At 40.7% G+C, this 22,226-nt stretch overlaps 2 protein-coding genes across 3 annotated transcripts in view; one reads left to right on the plus strand and one right to left on the minus strand.

Annotated features, from left to right (window-relative positions):
- Positions 1 to 907: 907 nt before the first annotated feature.
- On the plus strand, positions 908 to 14,136 carry snf8 (SNF8 subunit of ESCRT-II). Of its 2 annotated transcripts, none has more exons than XM_062056882.1 (8): positions 908 to 1,283; positions 1,349 to 1,399; positions 4,909 to 5,047; positions 7,321 to 7,425; positions 7,492 to 7,564; positions 7,634 to 7,775; positions 7,837 to 7,911; positions 12,401 to 14,136. In XM_062056882.1, the coding sequence occupies exons 1-8, from the start codon at positions 1,230 to 1,232 to the stop codon at positions 12,536 to 12,538; spliced, it is 777 nt and encodes a 258-aa protein (XP_061912866.1). In that variant the 5' UTR covers positions 908 to 1,229; the 3' UTR covers positions 12,539 to 14,136. The 2 variants fall into 2 exon arrangements, with proteins under 2 accessions (XP_061912866.1, XP_061912867.1); XM_062056883.1 differs by having other exon boundaries at positions 909 to 1,283; positions 1,324 to 1,399.
- calcoco2 (calcium binding and coiled-coil domain 2) overlaps positions 12,577 to 22,226 on the minus strand; it is a 31,236-nt gene continuing 21,586 nt past the window's right edge. The window contains exons 5-11 of the mRNA XM_062056870.1: positions 20,229 to 20,354; positions 20,034 to 20,159; positions 19,833 to 19,955; positions 19,650 to 19,766; positions 17,813 to 17,978; positions 17,705 to 17,736; positions 12,577 to 12,921 (exon numbers count right to left, since the gene is read on the minus strand). Of these exons, the coding sequence (XP_061912854.1) occupies positions 12,757 to 12,921; positions 17,705 to 17,736; positions 17,813 to 17,978; positions 19,650 to 19,766; positions 19,833 to 19,955; positions 20,034 to 20,159; positions 20,229 to 20,354 (855 nt within the window). The 3' untranslated portion in view covers positions 12,577 to 12,756. The remainder of the gene's footprint in view (positions 12,922 to 17,704; positions 17,737 to 17,812; positions 17,979 to 19,649; positions 19,767 to 19,832; positions 19,956 to 20,033; positions 20,160 to 20,228; positions 20,355 to 22,226) is intronic.

Genomic DNA, 22,226 nt, shown 5'->3' on the forward strand with positions numbered 1-22,226 from the left:
GGGGGTGCTGGGGCCTATCTCAGCTGCATTCGGGTGGAAGGCGGGGTACACCCCGGACAAGTCGCCATTATGAGATTAAAAAGTCGAAATCACGAGATCCATCCATCCATCCATTTTCTACCGCTTGAAATCACGAGATACAAAGTCGAAATAAAGAGATAAAAAAGTCTAAATGATCTGAGATAAGAAAGTCCTAATTATGAAAAAAGAATGAGAATGAGAATTCTGAGACTTTCTATATCATAAGTATGACTTATCTCATGAATTACATTTTTTTTAATTTCATATTTGTGAGATTTTATCTCATAATTTCGATTTTCTTATTTTAAGACTCGATTTTTAATCTCATAATAATGACTCATCTCATATTACGATCGTTTATCTCATAATTATGACTTTTTATCTCATAATTATGAAATTTTATCTCACAATTATGACTTTTGATCTCGTAATTTGGACTTTATCTCATAATTTCGATAGTTTGTATCATAATTTTGGCTTTCTATCTAAATATTACAATTTATATCATAATTTCGACTTTTTGTTACATAATTAGGATTGTTAAACTCAAGGAAATGGATTGATGGATAATTTTGATTTATCATTGGGAGTATTTTTTTGTGGTGGAAACAGACTTCCTTAGAAACAACCAAAATAGATTTAGATAAATAATTATGCCATATATTAAAAAAACAATTTTTAGATATTCAATCATCAGTACGTGACATTCATTTACATTTCAATTAGACATACATACATACATTTCAAACAGTTATAATCTGAATGTTTGTATTCCTAAAAATCTGTGCGGTAATAATAATATTTATATTGCAGTTCCCACGATAAAATTATGCAATGACTCACACAAACGGGGCTGCTATACTCTCCAATCCTCTAGAGGGCAGTGTAACTATTAGAGGGCAGTGTAACTAGCATACAATCAGAATGGAGCAGCATCACGGAAGTAGCCAAAACCTCTCCAGTTAGAACTGATCTTTTCTCAAATAAAATGACAGATTTTAATGATACTTTATATCGTTACTCTCGTATGCAGAATCTAGGATAATTCACATGCTAAAAGTAGAATACGTGTTGGTAAAAACAGAAGCGCTTACCTATGCGGATATAAACATAGCATTAGCTTAGCTTCGTTAGCAGCGTTAAAAACCTGTCAACGTTTTGTACATTATTCTTTTTATTTGTATTTACGTCAAACAAGTAGCAGCAGAATGCATCGGAGGGGCGTCGGTGCGGGCGCTATTGCCAAAAAGAAGTTAGCAGAGGTAAAAAAAAATCATGAAAGAACGTCACCATTGTTGACAGTTCACATTTCTGTTTTTCTTTCCAGGCAAAATATAAAGAAAGAGGAAATGTCCTGGCAGAGGATCAACTAATTCAGGCAAGTTCACTTTTATTTGTGCATTCTTTTTTTATCCAGTAGTCAAAAATTGTCCTCAAGTAAAAGTAAAAATTAGTCAGTCAAAGTATTTTAGCAATCATCCATCCATTTTCTACCGCTTGTCCCTTTTTGGGGTCGCGGGGGGTGCTGGGGCCTATCTCAGCTGCATTCGGGCGGAAGGCGGGGTACACCCTGGACAAGTCGCCACCTCATCGCAGGGCCAACACAGACAGACAACATTCACACTCACATTCACACACTAGGGCCAATTTAGTGTTGCCAATTTATCAATCAATCGAAGTTTATTTATATAGCACTTAATCTCAAAGGGCTGCACAAGCCACAGCGACATCGTATGCAGATCCCACATTTAGTGAAACAACTAAAAGTACTCAGAACTGGTGAGAAACTTTTGATTTATTTAGTAGCTATTTTTATTGGTACTTGCACTACAATCCTAGTTATAAATGATAAATAGTTGGTGTGTATGCGTGCGAGAGACAGACACTACATAGCATATCCAAAAAGTTACATATTAGTAAATTTAACGAGGAAACGTAGCACGTTACACACGTCTGCTTAAAGGAGAACTGCACTTTTTTTCTCCCCAATTTCGCCCGTCGTTCACAATCCTCATGTGAGACAACAACACAAGTCTTTCTTATCTATACATTTTAAATCTAAATAGTGAAAAATTGCTAGCAAGAGGCGACTAACAATTCTGGTAAAAAAGGCTAGGCCGATAAAATAATATCAGTATACATCGCGATAAACACATAATCGATATTAAAAAAAATTGGTTTGATATACATATTTTTTGGGGTGAGGGGAGTCACGAGCACTCTGGTAACTGAGCAGGTGATCACTAATCAGTGGGAGTGACAATCAGGTAGCCGTATCAACTATTAACTATTTTTTTCCTGAGGGAACTCTCCTGAAGGAATCAATAAAGTACTATCTATCTAATTTCGGTTTCGCCATCTTGTTGTCCCACGGTTGATTCTTTGCATGGATTGAGGAGAGAAAGTCAAAATGAAGAAATTGTGGATAAAAGAGGAAAAGTCACCTGGACAGTATGGCACTTTTTTTAGATTTTTTCAAAGGGGCCGTAGTCCTTAGCCACGCCCACTTCCTTGCTTGTCAACCCTCGTCCGTTGCCTATTTGGGTATACGGTGGCGGACTGTATAAATAAAATACATTAAAAAGCCTAACAAGTGTGCTACTTTAAAATATTACTAAATTAGTCCAATACTATTTGAATAATAATTACTGTATAACATACGTTCCTTTCCATATTTAAATAAGAATAACAGACCAACTTACAACTTATACAGAAAATAGTTCGTAGGTATCTGTATGTTTACATTTTCACACTTTGCGCTATTTTCTTACACTTTGTGAAGCATTTCTTACATATTCCTTATTTTTGCACCTTCATTTTAAGAGCTTATTAAGTGTTCAATGTGATTTTACTATTTGGTTTGTTTGAGTGTTTTCCATGGTTGTGTTGAGTCTGTTGACATTTCCTTTCTGCCTTGATAGCTGATGGATTATAATCAGAGGGCTGTTACATTGAAATAACAATGTTTACATTTCATATCTTTTTTTTCTGCTCCTTACTCTCCATAGGTCATAAAAAATATCAATTATGGATACCGATCAATGTAAAAAACTTATATTGTGATACAATTTTCAGCCATATCGCCTAGCCCTACCTCAATCAATAGGTTATAAAGAACTATCATGATGATACAATTAATTAGCGCGATCAGAGTGAAACTCAATGTAACAAAATAAAAGTAGTTTCATCGTCAGAAAAATACTCAAGGAAAAGTAAAAAGTTTGTTGCATTAAAACGACAGTAACGAGTACAATTCATCCTAAAAGTTACTCAAGTAACTAACGAGTAAATGTAGCGCATTACTATACACCTCTATTTAAAGGGCCACTGTTCTTTATTTGTAACTTTGCCCATCATCCACAATCCTTATATGAGACAAACAATCACAGCAATCGGAGTGTTGCTGGTTACTGGGGTTCAATTCCCACCTTCTACCTTCCTAGTCACGTCCGTTGTGTCCTTGGGCAAGACACTTCACTTTTTGCCTCTGATGGCTGCTGGTTAGCGCCTTGCATGGCAGCTCCCGCCATCAGTGTGTGAATGTGTGTGTGAATGGGTAAATGTGGAAATACTGTCAAAGCGCTTTGAGTACCTTGAAGGTAGAAAAGCGCTATACAAGTATAACCCATTTATCATTTGTACATTCTAAATTGTAAAAAAATTGCTAGCAAGAGGCGACATACAATGCAGGTAATAAAAGAAAAACCTCCAACAAGGTTTTATTTACACGCTGCAGTGTTTCCCATAAACTGCCAAGATACCTGTGGCGGTGGGGGCGTGGCTATGGGCGTGGTCACCATGACATCATCGATCAATTTGCATAATTTACTACAATGATATGATTTTCTCTAAAAAGGCTCAAAAAATGTATACTTACTAATTAATAATAACAGTTTTGTTTTAAACGTCCATCCATCCATCCATCCATTTTACAATATAATTACAACACTTTATGTACATATTTATATACAGATTTGAACAATAAGTTATTCACTGAAATATATTTATTAATTGTGGTTCTTACAAAAAAATATCTTATAAAAAAAAAAAAGCTAAAATTTCTCTTAAAGCTCTGCCCCTTTAATTAGTGCATACTAAATAATTTAACTTTAGCCTACTACTACAACCATATTATTTACCAGCAACATAAAGTGAAACAGAGGCAGAGGTGTCCTGCCACAGTCAGTAACAAATAAACAGAAAACAGTAGTGGTCAAATACAAAAAAGGCAACAGGAGAAGTATCCTACACTTCTCTTTTGTAAAGTAAATCTGAACAGCCTATATGGGCATCTACATCAACTATATATATATATATATATATATATATATATATATATATATATATATATATATATATATATATATATATATATATGTAAGTCTTTCGTGGCGGGCCGCCACAAATAAATGAATGTGTGGGAAACACTGCGCTGTAAGTGTGTATGTAATGTAGTAACAGGCACAGTCGTGATAACATGTAATACTCACAATGTTTGCTCATTTTAAGCACTTCCCAAACTTATTTTCTGAGCGCAATGATTTCACGGAGCACACAGCAAAGATCGCCATTTGCGACGTCAACAAGAAACATGCGGTTGTCTTCATGTCCATCATCGCTGTGCTGTCTTTTTGTTTAAATCACGTGACATTTTGTCACCTGTGCAGTGATGCTTTTATTTTGAAAGGCTGACTTTTTACAGACCGCAGGACGCGTGTTATGGGGATTTATTTAGCTGAATGTTGCCGAGCGGCCCAGCAGTTTTTTTTGCGCGAGGTAAAAACAGGATGTGAAAGGACAAAGGAGGGCGGTCAGTTTTGTTGGCTTGTGTGATGCTTCCGGTTCTTCTCTGAAGCCTTCAAAACAAATGTTGTCTTTCTCCTGCAGATGTCCAAACAGCTGGACACCTTCAAGTTCAACCTGGAGGAGTTTGCCAGCAAACACAAACAGGAAATCCGCAAGAGTTCTCAGTTCCGGGTCCAGTTTCAGGAGATGTGCGCCACCATCGGAGTCGACCCGCTTGCCTGTGAGAGCCGCCGTGAAAAATATTTCAACAAGATTTGTTTTTTTCAGGGTCGATACTGATCATTAGCAGTCGTGGAGGCCGATAAGAGATATTTGGAGTTATTTAAGTTATTTAAACATAAATATTATATATATCAGTAAACATCTGGACAAGGCTTTAAGTTGTTTTTTTAATATTATTTTTTAGGAAAGGTGGGACCAGTAGTTATAATGTTTGATGTTGTGTTTAATTTAGCAGCAAAACACATCAAACACCTTTATTACGTGTGTCTAAGAGGAGCATCGTTTTATTTCAAAATATGGAACATCTCCTGGGCCTGGGAAAATTGGTCAAAATATGACATTTCTCTACATCACAATAACTCATCTACTCCATTTTAAACCACTTTATGGATTTAATACAGTGTTTCCCATAAACTGCCAAGATACCTGTGGCGGTGGGGGCGTGGCTATGGGCGTGGTCACCATGACATCATCGAGTACTTTGCATAATTTACTACAATGATTTGATTTTCTCTAAAAAGGCTAAAAAAAATGTATACTTACTAATTAATAATAACAGTTTTGTTTTAAACATCCATCCATCCATTTTACAATATAATTACAACACTTTATGTACATATTTATATACAGATTTGAACAATAAGTTATTCATTGAAATATATTTATTAATTGTGGTTCTTACAAAAAATATATGTTACAAAATATAAAAGCTAAAATGTCTCAAAGCTCTGCCCCTTTAATTAGTGCATACTAAATAATGTAACTTTAGCCTACTACTACAACCATATTATTTATCAGCAACATAAAGTGAAACAGAGGCAGAGGTGTCCTGCCACAGTCAGTAACAAATAAACAGAAAACAGTAGTGGTGGTAGATAGACACAGAGCTTCATCAAACATCTGATCCACTGAACAAAGAGCTCCAAATATCTTGAACTTTAGGCTGCCATCAGTTTTACTCCCTACACTTAACCATGTGTTTCCTACTGCCTGCAGACTTTGCACCCTTTGTTATATACACATGTTGTGTTTCTAATATAAATACATTTAATAAAGTCAAATACAAATAAGGCAACAAGAGAAGTATCCTACACTTCTCTTTTGTAAAGTAAATCTGAACAGCCGATTATGGGCATCTACATCTACTATATGATTTGCCTGACAAGCTGGAGAGGACAAAAAAAAAAAAAATATATATATATATATATTTTTTTTAAATTTTATTTGTAGCGGGTGTAATTCTTTCGTGGCAGGCCACTCTCAATAGATCGCAACGTGGGTTTTTTGCTCTGCTACTTATAAAACCCCGACCCAGAATCAGGTCATCTGCAGGTCATTTAGCGCTGGTCAGTGGACCCCTGCATTTGTGCGTTAGACTCTCTGCGGACATTACATTGTAAGGTTTCAAATATTGTCAACATTTAAATAAAAACAATTCTGGGCTCTTTCACGTAGATTATAGTTGAGACATTTTTCAGAATGGCTGACAATTTCTTCCTGTATGTTACAGAAAGTATGATAATGTGTGAGCTGCTGCCTGCTCTTTTTTTTACTTATATAATCATCTCATATTTGTCAAGATATCTCCACAAAGTTTGCATTTTTGGCAGAGATATCTTTTCTGTCGTCTTCATGTCCGTCCATCTCTGTTGCGTTTTTATTTGATTGATCATGAAACTTGTGGCGCTCCTTTAATGAGCCCACGCTCTGAGTGTTATGGCCAGACGCTTGTCGAGCGACTCCATCGCGGCAGTAGCCAAAACAGGACCGGGAATACACCAGGAGAGAAGGACAAAAACTGGTCTTCCTGGCAAAAATGGGAAGTTTTGACATGTAAGCAGAGGCGACCAGCACTGCAAGAAGGAGACAAAGGGGGCGGCCGTGGTCACAAGAAGTCAAATAAATGTCCTGTTTGGGGTGAATTATTGACAATGAGAGTACTATTTATTGTTAAATTAATTAAAGAAATAGGAATTTGGGCTCCAGCAAAAAGGGAGCTTTTCTCATTTAGAGCAGGCTTATTATTTATCTATTTCACTAATGATTGATTTTTGAAAATACTAAATACTGGTATCATATGTGTATATATTGTATCCGCTTATGTAGTCCTGTTTTAGTTGTAAAAAACAAAAAAAAGGCAAATACCGAATAAAAAAAATTGATAAATGTCCAAAATGCCAAATATCTGTGTTGATAATCAGCCCTTCTCTAATTTGCACGCATGAAGTTGTGTCATGTTTTTAATCCGACTTTGTGACTCTTGACTCTCAGCTGGCAAAGGGTTCTGGTCAGAGATGCTGGGAGTGGGCGACTTCTACTACGAGCTCGGCGTCCAGATCATCGAGGTCTGCTTGGCGCTCAAACACCGCAACGGAGGTGAGTCATGTGACCACTCGGCCTCGTACACGTGACCGACGGTGGGAATGTGGCTTCTTCCGCCAGGGCTCATCACGCTGGACGAACTCCACCTCAGGGTGCTAAAAGGACGCGGCAAATACGCGCAGGACGTGAGCCAGTGAGTAAGACGACAAGGTCCTGGCCTCAGCTGGAGGAACACAAGCGTTGACGACGTGTTGTCTGCCAGGGACGACCTGGTGAGGGCCATCAAGAAACTCAAGGTCATGGGCAGCGGCTTCGGGATGATTCCGGTCGGCGGCTCCTACCTGGTGCAGTCGGTGCCGGCGGAACTCAACATGGACCACACAGTGGTTCTGCAGCTGGCCGAGGTAACTCTGGATTTGTTCTTTGTTGCGGGACAAACCTGACGCTGTGGTCTTGGCTGTGCAGAAAAAAGGCTACGTGACCGTCGGCGAGATCAAGAGCAACCTCAAGTGGGAGAAGGAGCGAGCGTGTCAAGTCCTGGTGAGTGCACGCTGTCAATGGTCCAACGCTAATAATATAGGCACCGCTGGTCCTCACCCTTCTGGTCCAGACCTCCAGCTAAAAGCCAGCGCATGCTCTTAAAGGGGAATTGCACTTTTTTTGGAATTTTGCCTATCATAAACCCTTTTTAATGCATTCTAAGTCGTAAAATATGGCAAATACCAAGTGGCTAACAATGCAGCTAAAAGTAGTACAGTATTCCATCCATAAAGCCCTCTAAAAAAACATCCAAAATGTGCCAACAATACTCTATTTAGATCTCGTGACCTGAATATTTACCAAGTATTATTGATATTGTTGTAAGCGCTAACACAGAGGAACTACTTTTAGCGGCACCGTGCTCTCAGAGCGCTAACCAGTTTATGCTGCATCGCCTCTGAGTTAGTAAGTGTTAATTCTAGATTATAAATCATGTCTCTCACCTGGATAGTAGAAGGTTGTGGATAGAGATGTTTTAAAATGTAATATCGAAAATTATCTGTATCGGTTTCAAAATGATCGGTATCGGTTTCAAAAAGTAAAATTTGTTACTTTTTATAACGCCGCTGTGTATACGGACATAGGGAGCAGTACAGAGCGCCAATAAACCTTAAAGGCACTGCCTTTGGGTGCCGGCTCAGTCACATAATATCTGCGGATTTTCACACACACAAGTGAATGCCAAGCATACTTGGTCAACAGCCATACAAGTCACACTGAGGGTGGACGTATAAACAACTTTAAAGGCCTACTGAAATGAATTTTTTTTATTTAAACGGGGATAGCAGATCTATTCTATGTGTCATACTTGATCATTTCGCGATATTGCCATATTTTTGCTGAAAGGATTTAGTATAGAACAACGACGATAAAGATTGCAACTTTTGGTATCTGATAAAAAAAAGGCTTGCCCCTACCGGAAGTAGCGTGACGTAGTCAGTTGAACATATACGCAAAGTTCCCTATTGTTTACAATGATGGCCGCATGAAGTGAGAGAGATTCGGACCGAGAAAGCGACAATTTCCCCATTAATTTGAGCGAGAATGAAAGATTTGTGGATGAGTAAAGTGCAAGTGAAGGAGTAGTGGGGAGTTGAAGCTATTCAGATAGGGAAGATGCTGTGAGAGCCGGGGGTGACTTCATATTCAGCTGGGAATGACTACAACAGTAAATAAACACAAGACATATATATACTCTATTAGCCACAACACAACCAGGCTTATATTTAATATGCCACAAATTAATCCTGCATAAAAACACCTGCGTGTTTGTTATGCTAGCTCCTAGCTCCTCTGCTAGCTCCTAGCTCCATAGAACACGCCAATACAATTCAAACACCTGATCAACACACACAATCACTCAGCCCAAAAGACCGTTCACCTAACCCAAGGTTCATAAAGCTTATATATTTTTAAAAAGTTACGTACGTGACGCGCACGTACGGTACGGTACGTGTTATGCTAGCTCCTAGCTCCTCTGCTAGCTCCTAGCTCCATAGAACACGCCAATACAATTCAAACACATGATCAACACACACAATCACTCAGCCCAAAAGACCGTTCACCTAACCCAAGGTTCATAAAGCTTATATATTTTTAAAAAGTTACGTACGTGACGCGCACGTACGGTACGGTACGTGTTATGCTAGCTCCTAGCTCCTCTGCTAGCTCCTAGCTCCATAGAACACGCCAATACAATTCAAACACATGATCAACACACACAATCACTCAGCCCAAAAGACCGTTCACCTAACCCAAGGTTCATAAAGCTTATATATTTTAAAAAAGTTACGTACATACGCAAAAAAAAGCCAAAGCTGCATACTCACAGTAGCACGTCTGCGTCTTTGTCATCCAAATCAAAGTAATCCTGGTAAGAGTCTGTGTTGTCCCAGTTCTCTACAGGCGTCTGTGTATCCATTTCAAAAGTCCTCCTGGTTAGAGTCTCTGTTATCCGAGTTCTTCCATCTTGACTGCATCTTTCGGGAATGTAAACAAAGAAGCGCCGGCTGTGTACTGTTGTGGCTGACTACGTTCGAAAAATACGTCCATTTCGCACCGACAACTTTCTTCTTTGCTTGCTCGGTTTCCTTCTCCATAATGCAATGAACATGATTGAAACAGATTCACGAACACAGATGTCCAGAATACTGTGGAATTATGAAATGAAAACAGAGCTTTTTCGTATCGGCTTCAATGTGGAAGGCATACCCGTGTTCGCCGGGCCACGTCACGCGCATACGTCATCCTCAGAGGCGTTTCGAACCGGAAGTTTAGCGGCAAATTTAAAATGTCACTTTATAAGTTAACCCGGCCGTATTGGCATGTGTTATAATGTTAAGATTTCATCATTGATATATAAACTATCAGACTGCGTGGTCGGTAGTAGTGGGTTTCAGTAGGCCTTTAACACTGTTACAAATATGCGCCACACTGAACCCACACCAAACAAGAATGACAAACACATTTCGGGAGAACATCCGCACCGTAACACAACATAAACACAACAGAACAAATACCCAGAACCCCTTGCAGCTACAATATACACCCCCTCCACCCCGCCCACCTCAACCTCCTCATGAGAGCATGTCCCAAATTCCAAGCTGCTGTTTTGAGGCATGTTAAAAAAAATGCACTTTGTGACTTCAATAATAAATATGGCAGTGCCATGTTGGCATTTTTTTCCATAACTTGAGTTGATTTATTTTGGAAAACCTTGTTACATTGTTTAATGCATCCAGCGGGGCATCCCAACAAAATTAGGCATAATAATGTGTTCATTCCACGACTGTATGTATCGGTATCGGTTGATATCGGAATCGGTAATTAAGAGTTGGACAATATCGGATATCGGCAAAAAAGCCATTATCGGATATCTCTAGTTGTGGACATAAACCCACAAGTTGGTCAACTTTGACATCCAACTCAGACCCGCAGATGATGAGAAAAGCCGCTTGTTTGCCTCACCATTTTTTTTTTTACCTGTTTGAGAATTAGGATTACCGCAAATTCCATAGTGTAAACTGCTAAATTTTTACTACACTCTCTGCGGCTAATTCATGGATTTTTCTTCGCTGACGGCCATAATGCAAATAGTTTAAAAAAAGAAAGAAGCAAATATACTGAATAAGTGTGTAATCGTTTGTGCTATGGCGCCATCTTTTGGACAAGTTGGTTGCTCTTCTTTTTAGAGCTTTCAAGCGGAAGTAGAAGTGCCATTCCGTCTTTTAACCGTCCATAGCGTTTCTACTTGTATGGATTCGTCATTCATCACTACTAGCAACGTTTGTAAGTTTTACACTTAAACTAAAATAATTCATACTTACTAAAACGTCCCACGTGTGATGTCTGTAAGAGTGTTTTCATGCATATTTGTACGTGCTATCCCAATGTAATGAAGGTAGCGTCGTTGGCGTTGGCTAGTAGACTAACACGTTTACAGGTGTCTGTGTTAGTATTATTACCTTACAATGGAATTGTTTTTGTATTGTTTCAGTTTCACTAATTCCTCAGTAAATTTACCAAAACGTCACCGCAGAGTTATTGAATTTGTTTAGCTGTTTGGAGAGCTAGCTTTTGCAGCTAGTGCGTCCATGACGATGACTTTTGTTTTGTTTGATCAGCCGTTTTACTGCTGTGTTAAAGACACCGTTTGGAAACAGTCAAGGTATGTAAATAAACATTTACAAAATATTTAATTTCACAAAGTACTGTATATATGTGCGACTTATAGTACGGTGCGGCTAATATGGAATTTTAAAAATGTATTATTTAGTGGGTGCGGCTTATATACCGGTGCGCTCTAAAGTCTGGAAAATACAGTAATTGGTCATGTAAAGGGTACGATATAAACATCCCATCAGTCTTTATCCCAGTGAGAGCGGACATTGTACAGTAAGTGATTATGTTATTATGTTTATATATCTTGTTTAGCACTTAGCAATACTGCTACATGATGCTTAGTGTTTCACTCAAGCTGCATCTGTTTAGCACACAGCTTCTAAAACATATCATCCTCCTTTTTCCGTATAATCATTTGTCCCAAAGTAGTCTTTGTTGTCTCATCAAGTCTGCCATGATTAGTAGTGTTGTTGTTAAAGGGAAAAGCGGACATTGTGATGCGTCTGTGAAATTAATACGCCGCCGTATGCTTAAAAGGATCAAAATATGTAATTATATGCTATTATGAATGTTACTACATTACATATATACCTAAAGTGTGTATATAAAAAAGCCATGATGGAGGTTTTTGAATCTTTCTTAGAGCGATTTGTAGGCGGAATAGAGCAACTCTCATTAGCGCCATTGTTAGCCGACTTTTGCTAGTGTTCATTTACGACATAGAATGTAGTAATGTACCATAAAAAAGAAAAACTTGTTGTCTTAGAAAAGGATTGTGAATGATAGACAAAACTCCTAAAAAAGTGCAATGTAGCAATGAACACATCACAGTCTATCGTAGCAGCCCCCTAATTCCCCTCCCCCACAGGACCACCTGCTGAAGGAGGGCCTGGCCTGGTTGGACTCTCAGGCGTCGGGCGAGCCTCAGTACTGGCTGCCTGCTCTCTTCTCCGAGCTCACCTCCCGTGATGTCACACCCGATGAGGCCAATCAGATGAGCCCGTGATCACGCTCGCTGTACAGAACATGTAAATGATCGACAACTTTTGAAAGAAGAAAGAAGAGGGTTTATTTGTATTTTTATGTCAGTAGATTAATTATCCAAAATAGAAATATGTTGTGATTTCATTAAGACCCTTTGAATAAACAATCCCTGGTGTTCTGGAGATTCCCCTTCCACTGCGAACGCTTCAGTGGCGTTTGTCAAGCCCTTTTGTTCTGACGTCACATTTCGTGACTGTAGACGTGGTCTTCAAACACCGACTGCTCCATGTTGTCGCAAATGAGCGTACAGAAAGGACACACCTGGTGGTTGCGCTCGTGTTCCTCCACCTCCGCCCGAGACCTCCCCGGGAAACTTTCCAGGCAGTGACGGCATGACAGCACCGGCTGCGGAGCAAGGAGACAACACGTCAAGGGGAGGGAACTACCTTTAACTTGGCGCTCATACCTTTCCCATGGAACTGCAATCTAGTTGTGGATGTGACTGGAGCTAATCTGCATAATTAACCAAGTCCCTTTTCTAAGGGACGGACTTTTTAGACCCGTGTAGACTCAGCCGAAAAGTGAAGCTCTGTTTTCTTAGCACTGTCGCGAGACATGACTCCTGCTAGTTAAAGGCTGGGCTGTGGACATGTGTCGCACACTTGTTGAGGTGTGTTGCACTCTAGTGGATGAGTGCCATCATGTCTTTGCGCTGTTACGAGTCATGACCTCTAATAGACAAATGCAGTAGTCGCGTGGACATGTGCCGCACGCTCGTGGAGGTGTGCGACAGTCTTTGCACTGTTGTTACTCATGACTCCGACTAGCCGAAGGCTGGGCTACACACTTGTTGTTGTGCCGCACGCCCGTGAACGTGTGCCACATGCTTGAGGATGTGTGCGGCACGGCCACGGACGTGCATCGCACGCTGGTAGACGTGGGGGAAGGGGAAGCAAACAACCGAAGAGATGTCGCTAGTCATAACTCCTGCTAGTAAAATGCAGGGCTACAACTCGTGGCCAAGTGCCGCACGCTCTTAGAGGGCAGCAGCACACTTGTGGAGGTGTGTTGCACACTGCAAAAAGTCAGTGTTCAAAAACAAGAAAAAAAATACAAAAATTAGTGGTATTTTACTTGACCTAAGCAAAATGATCTGCCAATAGAACAAGAAAAATTGGCTTGTCAAGACTTTCCAAAACAAGTAAAATTAGCTAACCTCAATGAACCCAAAAATACCTTAAAATAAGTATATTCTCACTAATAACAAGTGCACTTTTCTTGGTAGAAAAAACAAATATGAGACATTTTTTTCTCAATATGTTGGAAAATATTCTTAAATTAAGTAAATGCTAGTGCCATTATCTTGACATAATGATATGCACTCGGCATTACATTTCTTGAAATCAGCAAACTTATACTAAAAACTAGTTTATTTTTCTTAATGGAAAGGCAACCGCTTGTTACTCTCGGGGTTTTCTAGCCGCTCAGGCAAATCATATTGTCTAAAAATGCATTTTTCCATCGATAACATGACATCATGCCAAATGCATGCTCTTTCAGTCATTAGTGCGCAAGGAATATATATATATACAGGTAAAAGCCAGTAAATTAGAATATTTTGAAAAACTTGATTTATTTCAGTAATTGCATTCAAAAGGTGTAACTTGTACATTATATTTATTCATTGCACACAGACTGATGCATTCAAATGTTTATTTCATTTAATTTTGATGATTTGAAGTGGCAACGAATGAAAATCCAAAATTCCGTGTGTCACAAAATTAGAATTTTACTTAAGGCTAATACAAAAAAGGAATTTTTAGAAATGTTGGCCAACTGAAAAGTATGAAAATGAAAAATATGAGCATGTACAATACTCAATACTTGGTTGGAGCTCCTTTTGCCTCAATTACTGCGTTAATGCGGCGTGGCATGGAGTCGATGAGTTTCTGGCACTGCTCAGGTGTTATGAGAGCCCAGGTTGCTCTGATAGGGGCCTTCAACTCTTCTGCGTTTTTGGATCTGGCATTCTGCATCTTCCTTTTCACAATACCCCACAGATTTTCTATGGGGCTAAGGTCAGGGGAGTTGGCGGGCCAATTTAGAACAGAAATACCATGGTCCGTAAACCAGGCACGGGTAGATTTTGCGCTGTGTGCAGGCGCCAAGTCCTGTTGGAACTTGAAATCTCCATCTCCATAGAGCAGGTCAGCAGCAGGAAGCATGAAGTGCTCTAAAACTTGCTGGTAGACGGCTGCGTTGACCCTGGATCTCAGGAAACAGAGTGGACCGACACCAGCAGATGACATGGCACCCCAAACCATCACTGATGGTGGAAACTTTACACTAGACTTCAGGCAACGTGGATCCTGTGCCTCTCCTGTCTTCCTCCAGACTCTGGGACCTCGATTTCCAAAGGAAATGCAAAATTTGTTTTCGTCAGAAAACATGACTTTGGACCACTCGGCAGCAGTCCAGCTCTTTTTTCCAGGGTCAACGCAGCCGTCTACCAGCAAGTTTTAGAGCACTTCATGCTTCCTGCTGCTGACCTGCTCTATGGAGATGGAGATTTCAAGTTCCAACAGGACTTGGCGCCTGCACACAGCGCAAAATCTACCCGTGCCTGGTTTACGGACCATGGTATTTCTTTTCTAAATTGGCCCGCCAACTCCCCTGACCTTAGCCCCATAGAAAATCTGTGGGGTATTGTGAAAAGGAAGATGCAGAATGCCAGACCCAAAAACGCAGAAGAGTTGAAGGCCACTATCAGAGCAACCTGGGCTCTCATAACACCTGAGCAGTGCCAGAAACTCATCGACTCCATGCCACGCCGCATTAACGCAGTAATTGAGGCAAAAGGAGCTCCAACCAAGTATTGAGTATTGTACATGCTCATATTTTTCATTTTCATACTTTTCAGTTGGCCAACATTTCTAATAATCCCTTTTTTGTATTAGCCTTAAGTAATATTCTAATTTTGTGACACACGGAATTTTGGATTTTCATTTGTTGCCACTTCAAATCATCAAAATTAAATGAAATAAACATTTGAATGCATCAGTCTGTGTGCAATGAATAAATATAATGTACAAGTTACACCTTTTGAATGCAATTACTGAAATAAATCAAGTTTTTCAAAATATTCTAATTTACTGGCTTTTACCTGTATATATATATATATATGGTTTTTTTTTAAATTGTAATTTGGAAAAATTTATCTGAATGCATGAACTATTTCTGTTCAAAATTGTTAGAAATGTCACATTTTACATTTTTTTAATATTAACTGTCAGTTTACTGTACTTTGCCAACTGTACTACTATATGAGTACATATTTTCTATTGTTTCATTGAAAATAAAACAGCAAAGTCCATTTGGCTGTCATCTGTTTTAATTATGAGACACAATTGTGTCAAAGTCATGATTTTTTATTTCATGCTTGAAATAAGAAATTTTTACTTTGAAAAAGCAGTTTTATACTTGTGAGTGTTGATGACACAGCTTTGCAACAATTGATATTCTAGTTTCAAGCATGTTTTACTCTATAGGTCATTAAATCTCAGCAACAAGCTGTAATATCTTACTGAGATCATTTAGGACCAAAACCCTCAAAACAAGTAACACACTAACATAAAATCTGCTTAGTGAGAAGAAGTATATTATCAGACAAAAAATAAGCAAATATCACCCTTATTTGAGATATTCAATCTTACTTAGATTTCAGTTTTTGCAGTGTCTATCGGACGTGTCTTTGCACTGTTGCTAATCATGACTACTTCTAGCTAAAGGCTGGGCTGCACGCCCGTGGACATGTGCCACTCACTGGTGGACATGTCCTGCACACTCCTGGATGTGTGCGGCACGCTTGTGGACGTGTGCCGCATGCATTTCAGTGAGAAGGTAAAGAGTGTCTCCAAAGTCTTGTCTTTTTAGCAGTGTCGCTAGTCATGACTCTTAGCCAACGGCTGAGCTGCAGGGCCGTAAACATGTGCCACAAGTTTGAGGATGTGTGCGGCACAACCGTGGACGTGTGCCGCACGTTCATCGACGTGTGCGCACGCTCAAGGACGTGTGCCGCACACATCCACACCTCGCCTTTTGCGGACGCGAGGCACTTGTTTGTGGACGTGTGCCACACCTTCGTGGAGGCGTGCGGTACGCCCGTGGACGTGTGCCGCACGCTCGAGGACATGTCTCGCACACTTCCACACCTCGCCTTTCACCAGGCCCTGCATGTCTGGGTCTACACTGCTGCACCAAATACTTCCCCTTTCAAGTGAATGCATCAGGCAAGAAACACTTCCTGTATTTGACGTCTCATGCATACCACATGGACATTTGGTACCCTTCTTTACTGGACTGAAGGCTCTCTAGTGAAAAAGCAGAATTCCTTCACTGTTGCACCCGAAGTAAAAAAAAAAAAAAAAAAGTTTAATTTGTATACGCTAGCCTTTAAATAGAGCCCCTTTTTAGACCAGTTGATCTGCCGTTTCTTTTCTTTTCTGCCCCCCTCTCCCTTGTGGAAGGGGGGGCACAGGTCCGGTGGCCATGGATGAAGTGCTGGCTGTCCAGAGTCGGGACCCGGGGTGGACCGCTCACCTGTGCATCGGTTGGGGACATCTCTGCGCTGCTGACCCGTCTCCGCTCGGGATGGTTCCTGCTGGCCCCACTATGGACTGGACTCTCACTATTATGTTAGATCCACTATGGACTGGACTTTCACAATATTATGCTAGACCCACTCGACGTCCATTGCATCCGGTCTCCCCCTAGAGGGGGGGGGGTCCTCTCCAAGGTTTCTCATAGTCATTCACATTGACATCCCACTGGGTTGTGAGTTTTTCCTTGCCCTTATGTGGGATCTAAACCGAGGATGTCGTCGTGGCTTGTGCAGCCCTTTGAGACACTTGTGATTTAAGGCTATATAAATAAACATTGATTGATTGAAGTATCTGAATACTCTCTAAATATGGCGCAAAGTTGCTGAGCTGGCATCATGGAACCCTGCTGCTACGTCTTCTTATTCTCTGGCGGACCGCTACAATTAAATGTTTGGGAAACACTGCCACTACTTTAGGTACAGAAGTGTGCTAAAATTCACCTGTACTACAAAACACTAGTTTTGAGGCCATGATGTAGATATTTAGCTTGCTGACTCGTCATTTTATTGTGTGAGTCGTTTCCGTACCTTGTCTTCGTCCTCGTCCTCGGTGATGCTCACTGGAAAGAGTCGACAAATAATAGCATGAAAACGACAAATAATCGGACGCGATTGATCTTTGCCCTCGCCACTCACCTACGGGCAGGTCGTCATACGAGGGCTCGCGCGTCTGGCCCGCGTCGGTCTGTGTAAGTTCACCCCCAGGGGATGCCGTGGCCTTGTGCTGCGGCGAGTGGGTGGGTGCGGCCGTAGGAAGTTTATTCAACATCCTGCGCAGCTCCTCCACGTCTCTTCTCAGGTTCTGGAAAAGTGAGTAACAAAATAACCAGCGACTAAAAGGTGAAGATAAGCCTGGGCAATATGGTTTAAAAATAAAATTTTGAATTTTTTCCCAAATATTCAATTGACGTTTTTTTTTCCCTTCCCACTTTTTAAAGAAACCGATTAGATAACAATAAGATACTTATATAAGCACATGTGATTTCTTCGTTTTTTATTTGTAATAAATTTGCCAAAATTTCGAAAAATATGTTTTCACAATGTCATTATGGGGTATTGTGTGAATAATTTTGAGGAGAAAAATGTCCTTTATTTTGGAATAAGGCTGTAAGATAAATTGTGGATGCTCTGTAAACGCAGACTCTTCCACTGTTTGGCCGCCTCATCTTCATCGATGTGCAGAGCGACCACTTTAGCAATAATCACAGTGCTCTTTTTCCCAACATGGTAGTTTGTGTGAATGATTACACCACAGTAAGATGCTTTTTAGCTGACTTTGTTTGCAAAAAGTAGCTGGATGCTTCCGTTTAAGAAGCTGGAATAAGTTTGTTGGCCTGCTGCCTTTTTTAAACAAACTTTGCAGCGTGCCGTCGTTTGTTCCATATGCCTCTGGCCGCAAAACCAAACCACTGACAAACCTTTTCTTCTCTTGGGAACAAACGTCTTGCTCTCGTTTGCGTTAGCTTTAGCCATGTTGTGCTACGATGTGTGTGCATCCCCCTAAGGCAGTCCTTCTCCAATAGTAGGAGGCCGCGTGTGATCTCGGAGCCGTACCAGAATAAGATAAAGCGTATGCAACACTCGGCTTCACTGTAACCACGGTGGGAGACGAGGAAAGGCTTCCTTTATCGTTAATAAGCTTACAATGTTATGCAGAGGTATAGTTATAACAGTTTCATAGACAAATTATGCTATTTATAGTCACGGTGGAGAATGGGGGCAGGGGGTGCAAAATATTTTCATCTTCCTATGGGGGCGGGGGAAGGCGTAACAGGAAATATTTGAGAAGCAGGGTGTCAATATTGAGGCCCATCCATCTATTTTCTACCGCTTGTCCCGTTCGGGGGTGCTGGAGCCTATCTCAGCTGCATTCGGGCAGAAGGCGGGGTACACCCTGGACAAGTCGCCACCTCATCGCAGGGCAGTATTGAGGCCCACGTCGCAATTATGGCTGCCCTCAGCGGGCCTCATTAAATGACGTGACTGAGTACATTAAATGATGTGACGGACCAAATTGAATGATATGGTGGGCCACGTTATGACGTGGTGGGTCACATTAAATGACATGATGTGACTGACTACGTTAAACGACGTGACGGGCCACATTATATGACATGACGGACAACTTTGAATAACGGGACGGACCGCATTGTATGATGTGACGGACCACATTGAATGACATGACTGACTACATTAAATGATGTGGCAGATCACATTGAATGACTTGGTGGGCCACATTGAATGACGTGACAGATCACATTATGACATGGTGGGCCACATTAAATGACGTAACGTGACTGACTACGTTAAATGATGTGGCAGATCACATTTAAGGACGTGACGGACCACATTATATGACATGACGGACCACTTTGAATATCGGGACGGGCCGCATTGTATAATGTGGCTGACCACGTTATATGACGTGGCGGGTCAGGTTAAATGACGTTATAGACCACATTAAATGACGTACTTGGTTCTCTTGAGTCAGCATGTCGTTTTGATGTCTGATAGTCAACATCAGCTGTTCCTTCTCCTCCATCAAGACTTCCTTCTCTGCAATGGCGGCCTGAGCTTCTCTCAGTTCCAGCTGGAAACCACAAAGGAGGTTCTGCTGAAGGTTCTGATGCCCAAAAGGTTTCCTTGGGCACGCTACCTCGGTTTGTCCTAAACGACCATCATCACCCTCGCCGCCGCCTTCATCATCGTAGCCCGGTGTGCTCCCAGCAGGGTTCTCCCGGATCTGAATCTGACTTGTCATCTGGGCCAGCATCTCCTGCTGTTGGACAGGAGAAAAAGACGGAACGTTCGCCACCCGAGCTCCACGTGAGAAGGAAGAACAACTAAACGTCCAAACCTTCAAGCTGTCCATTTCTTGCTTCTGCTGCTGCACTGTGTTTTCTAATCGTTGATTCTGAGCCTTCGTCTCTGACAGTTCTCTCTCCAGCTCAGACTTCTCCTGGCTGTGCTGCTTCTTCTGCTCCTGTGAAGCCCACAGAGTCAAGCGTCACACAACAGTTGCCAGCGTGCAAAGGAAAAGACTACGACAGACCTCCAAAACGCCGACTTGCCGCCTCTCGTCCTGCAGATCTTTCTGCATCTCTTCGTTCTTCTCTCTGATGCGATCCGCCGCCTCCTTCAGAGCCGCCTTCTCTCGAACGCTCTCGTCCACTTGGTGCTGCGCAACATCAAGCATAAGCCCTCCAGAGCTTCAATACCGAACCTTCTGATCCAAAGCCACACTCAGAACCTCTTGGATCTTAATCGCTTTTTTAAGTATTGTTTACTCGGGGTGTGAACCTTTGGGCACCTAATGAGTACATTTGATTCCCGTTCTTGGGGTGACGATTCTCGAGTCATAGCAATTCTCGATTCGAAGCGATTCTCCACTCGAAGCGATTCTCCACTCGAAGCGATTCTCGACTCAACATGATTCTCGACTAAAAGCGATTCTCGACTCAACGCGATACTCGACTCAACGCGATACTCGACTCAACGCGATTCTCGACTCAACGCGATTCTCGACTCAACGCGATTCTCGACTCAACGCGATTCTCGACTCAACGCGATTCTCGACTCAAAGCGATTCTCGCATTGTATTAGTTGGTGAAATAGTTCTAATGAAACTTTTTCAAAACAGGTTGGAAAAGTTCCTTCTGGTTGCTTGGAGATGGGCCAACATTTTAAAACTGATTCTTGTAAAAAATACAAATGTTCTTTTTTTTTTTTCCCAATCGATTTTCTAAATTTATGAATCGATTTAAATCGGGACAATTTAAGAATCGTGATTCGGGTGTGAATTGACTTTTTTGTGCACTCCTATTGTTTGGACGGCGTGGCGAAGTTGGTAGAGTGGCCGTGCCAGCAATCGGAGGGTTGCTGGTTACTGGGGTTCAATCCCCACCTTCTACCATCCTAGTCACGTCCATTGTATCCTTGGGCAAGACACTTCACCCTTGCTCCTGATGTATGCTGGTTAGCGCCTTGCATGGCAGCTCCCGCCATCAGTGTGTGAATGTGTGTGTGAATGGGTGAATGTGGAAATACTGTCAAAGCGCTTTGAGTACCTTGAAGCGTTATACAAGTATAACCCATTTATCATTTATTATTTGCAGCAGGAGTCATCGCTTAATTGGGGCCTGAAGAAGAATTTGATCTGAAGGCCCGACCCATTACTTTTTTTTTTTCATACTTTTTGTGAAATTTTTTAAATATTTTAATCAAATGTCAGTTTAATTTGATAAATCAAACTTTATTTATATAGAACTTTTCATGCAGAGCCAAGTGGCAACAAAGTGCCTTACATAAAAAAAACCCATCTCCACTGGGTAATAACTACATTTTACACCATCTAAAAATAGTATATTAAATTTCAAAATATAAGTTCATATAAAGTAATAAAAGAAAAAAAACATCACATTGGAGACATCCCCACTGGATGAAAACTAAAATTAAAACCATCTAAAAAAATGGTAAAACATATTTTTAAATTTTAGTTAAAATAATTTTAATAAAAACAATATTTGAGGCGCCCCCACTGGATAATAACTAAAGTTAACACCATCTAAAAATAATAACACATATTTTAAAATATAAGTTAAAATAAGTTAATAAATGAATAAAAACATTTGAGACATCTCCACTGGATAATGTCACGACTTGGTTCTTGGGTTTTGTTTCTCCCAGAAGGCAACGGAAAATTGGCGCGTGCAAGACGTGAATTTAAATACATGTTTAATTTTAACAATAAAAAAAAGGAATAAACAAAAAGCGCTCACAGCGGAGGTAAAAACTTGACTATGGAAACAAAAGGCGCGCACAAAGGCGGAAATACAAAACTTGGGTATAAACACAAAGCTTGCACAAAGGCAGAAACTATGAACAATAAAACAAAAACTGTGGCATAAATGAACAAAACTTACTTGGCAAAGAACTGTGACATGACATGAAGTGGAGGGATGAAAAAGTGCGAGGTCGCCAGGACGAACAACAGAAAAACAATGGACTTAAATAACACAGACATGATTAACAACAGGTGCGTGACTCAAAA

The sequence above is a fragment of the Entelurus aequoreus genome, linkage group LG08 (assembly GCF_033978785.1).
Source record: "Entelurus aequoreus isolate RoL-2023_Sb linkage group LG08, RoL_Eaeq_v1.1, whole genome shotgun sequence".
NCBI classification, from domain to species: domain Eukaryota; kingdom Metazoa; phylum Chordata; class Actinopteri; order Syngnathiformes; family Syngnathidae; genus Entelurus; species Entelurus aequoreus.

Excerpts from the sequence above, each read along its gene's own strand:
- snf8 (XM_062056882.1), top strand. The coding sequence starts at position 1,230 with ATGCATCGGAGGGGCGTCGGTGCGGGCGCTATTGCCAAAAAGAAGTTA. Across the intron at positions 7,565-7,633 it reads TACGCGCAGGACGTGAGCCA|GGACGACCTGGTGAGGGCCA; the intron begins GTGAGTAAGACG and ends GTTGTCTGCCAG. Across the intron at positions 7,776-7,836 it reads TGGTTCTGCAGCTGGCCGAG|AAAAAAGGCTACGTGACCGT; the intron begins GTAACTCTGGAT and ends TTGGCTGTGCAG.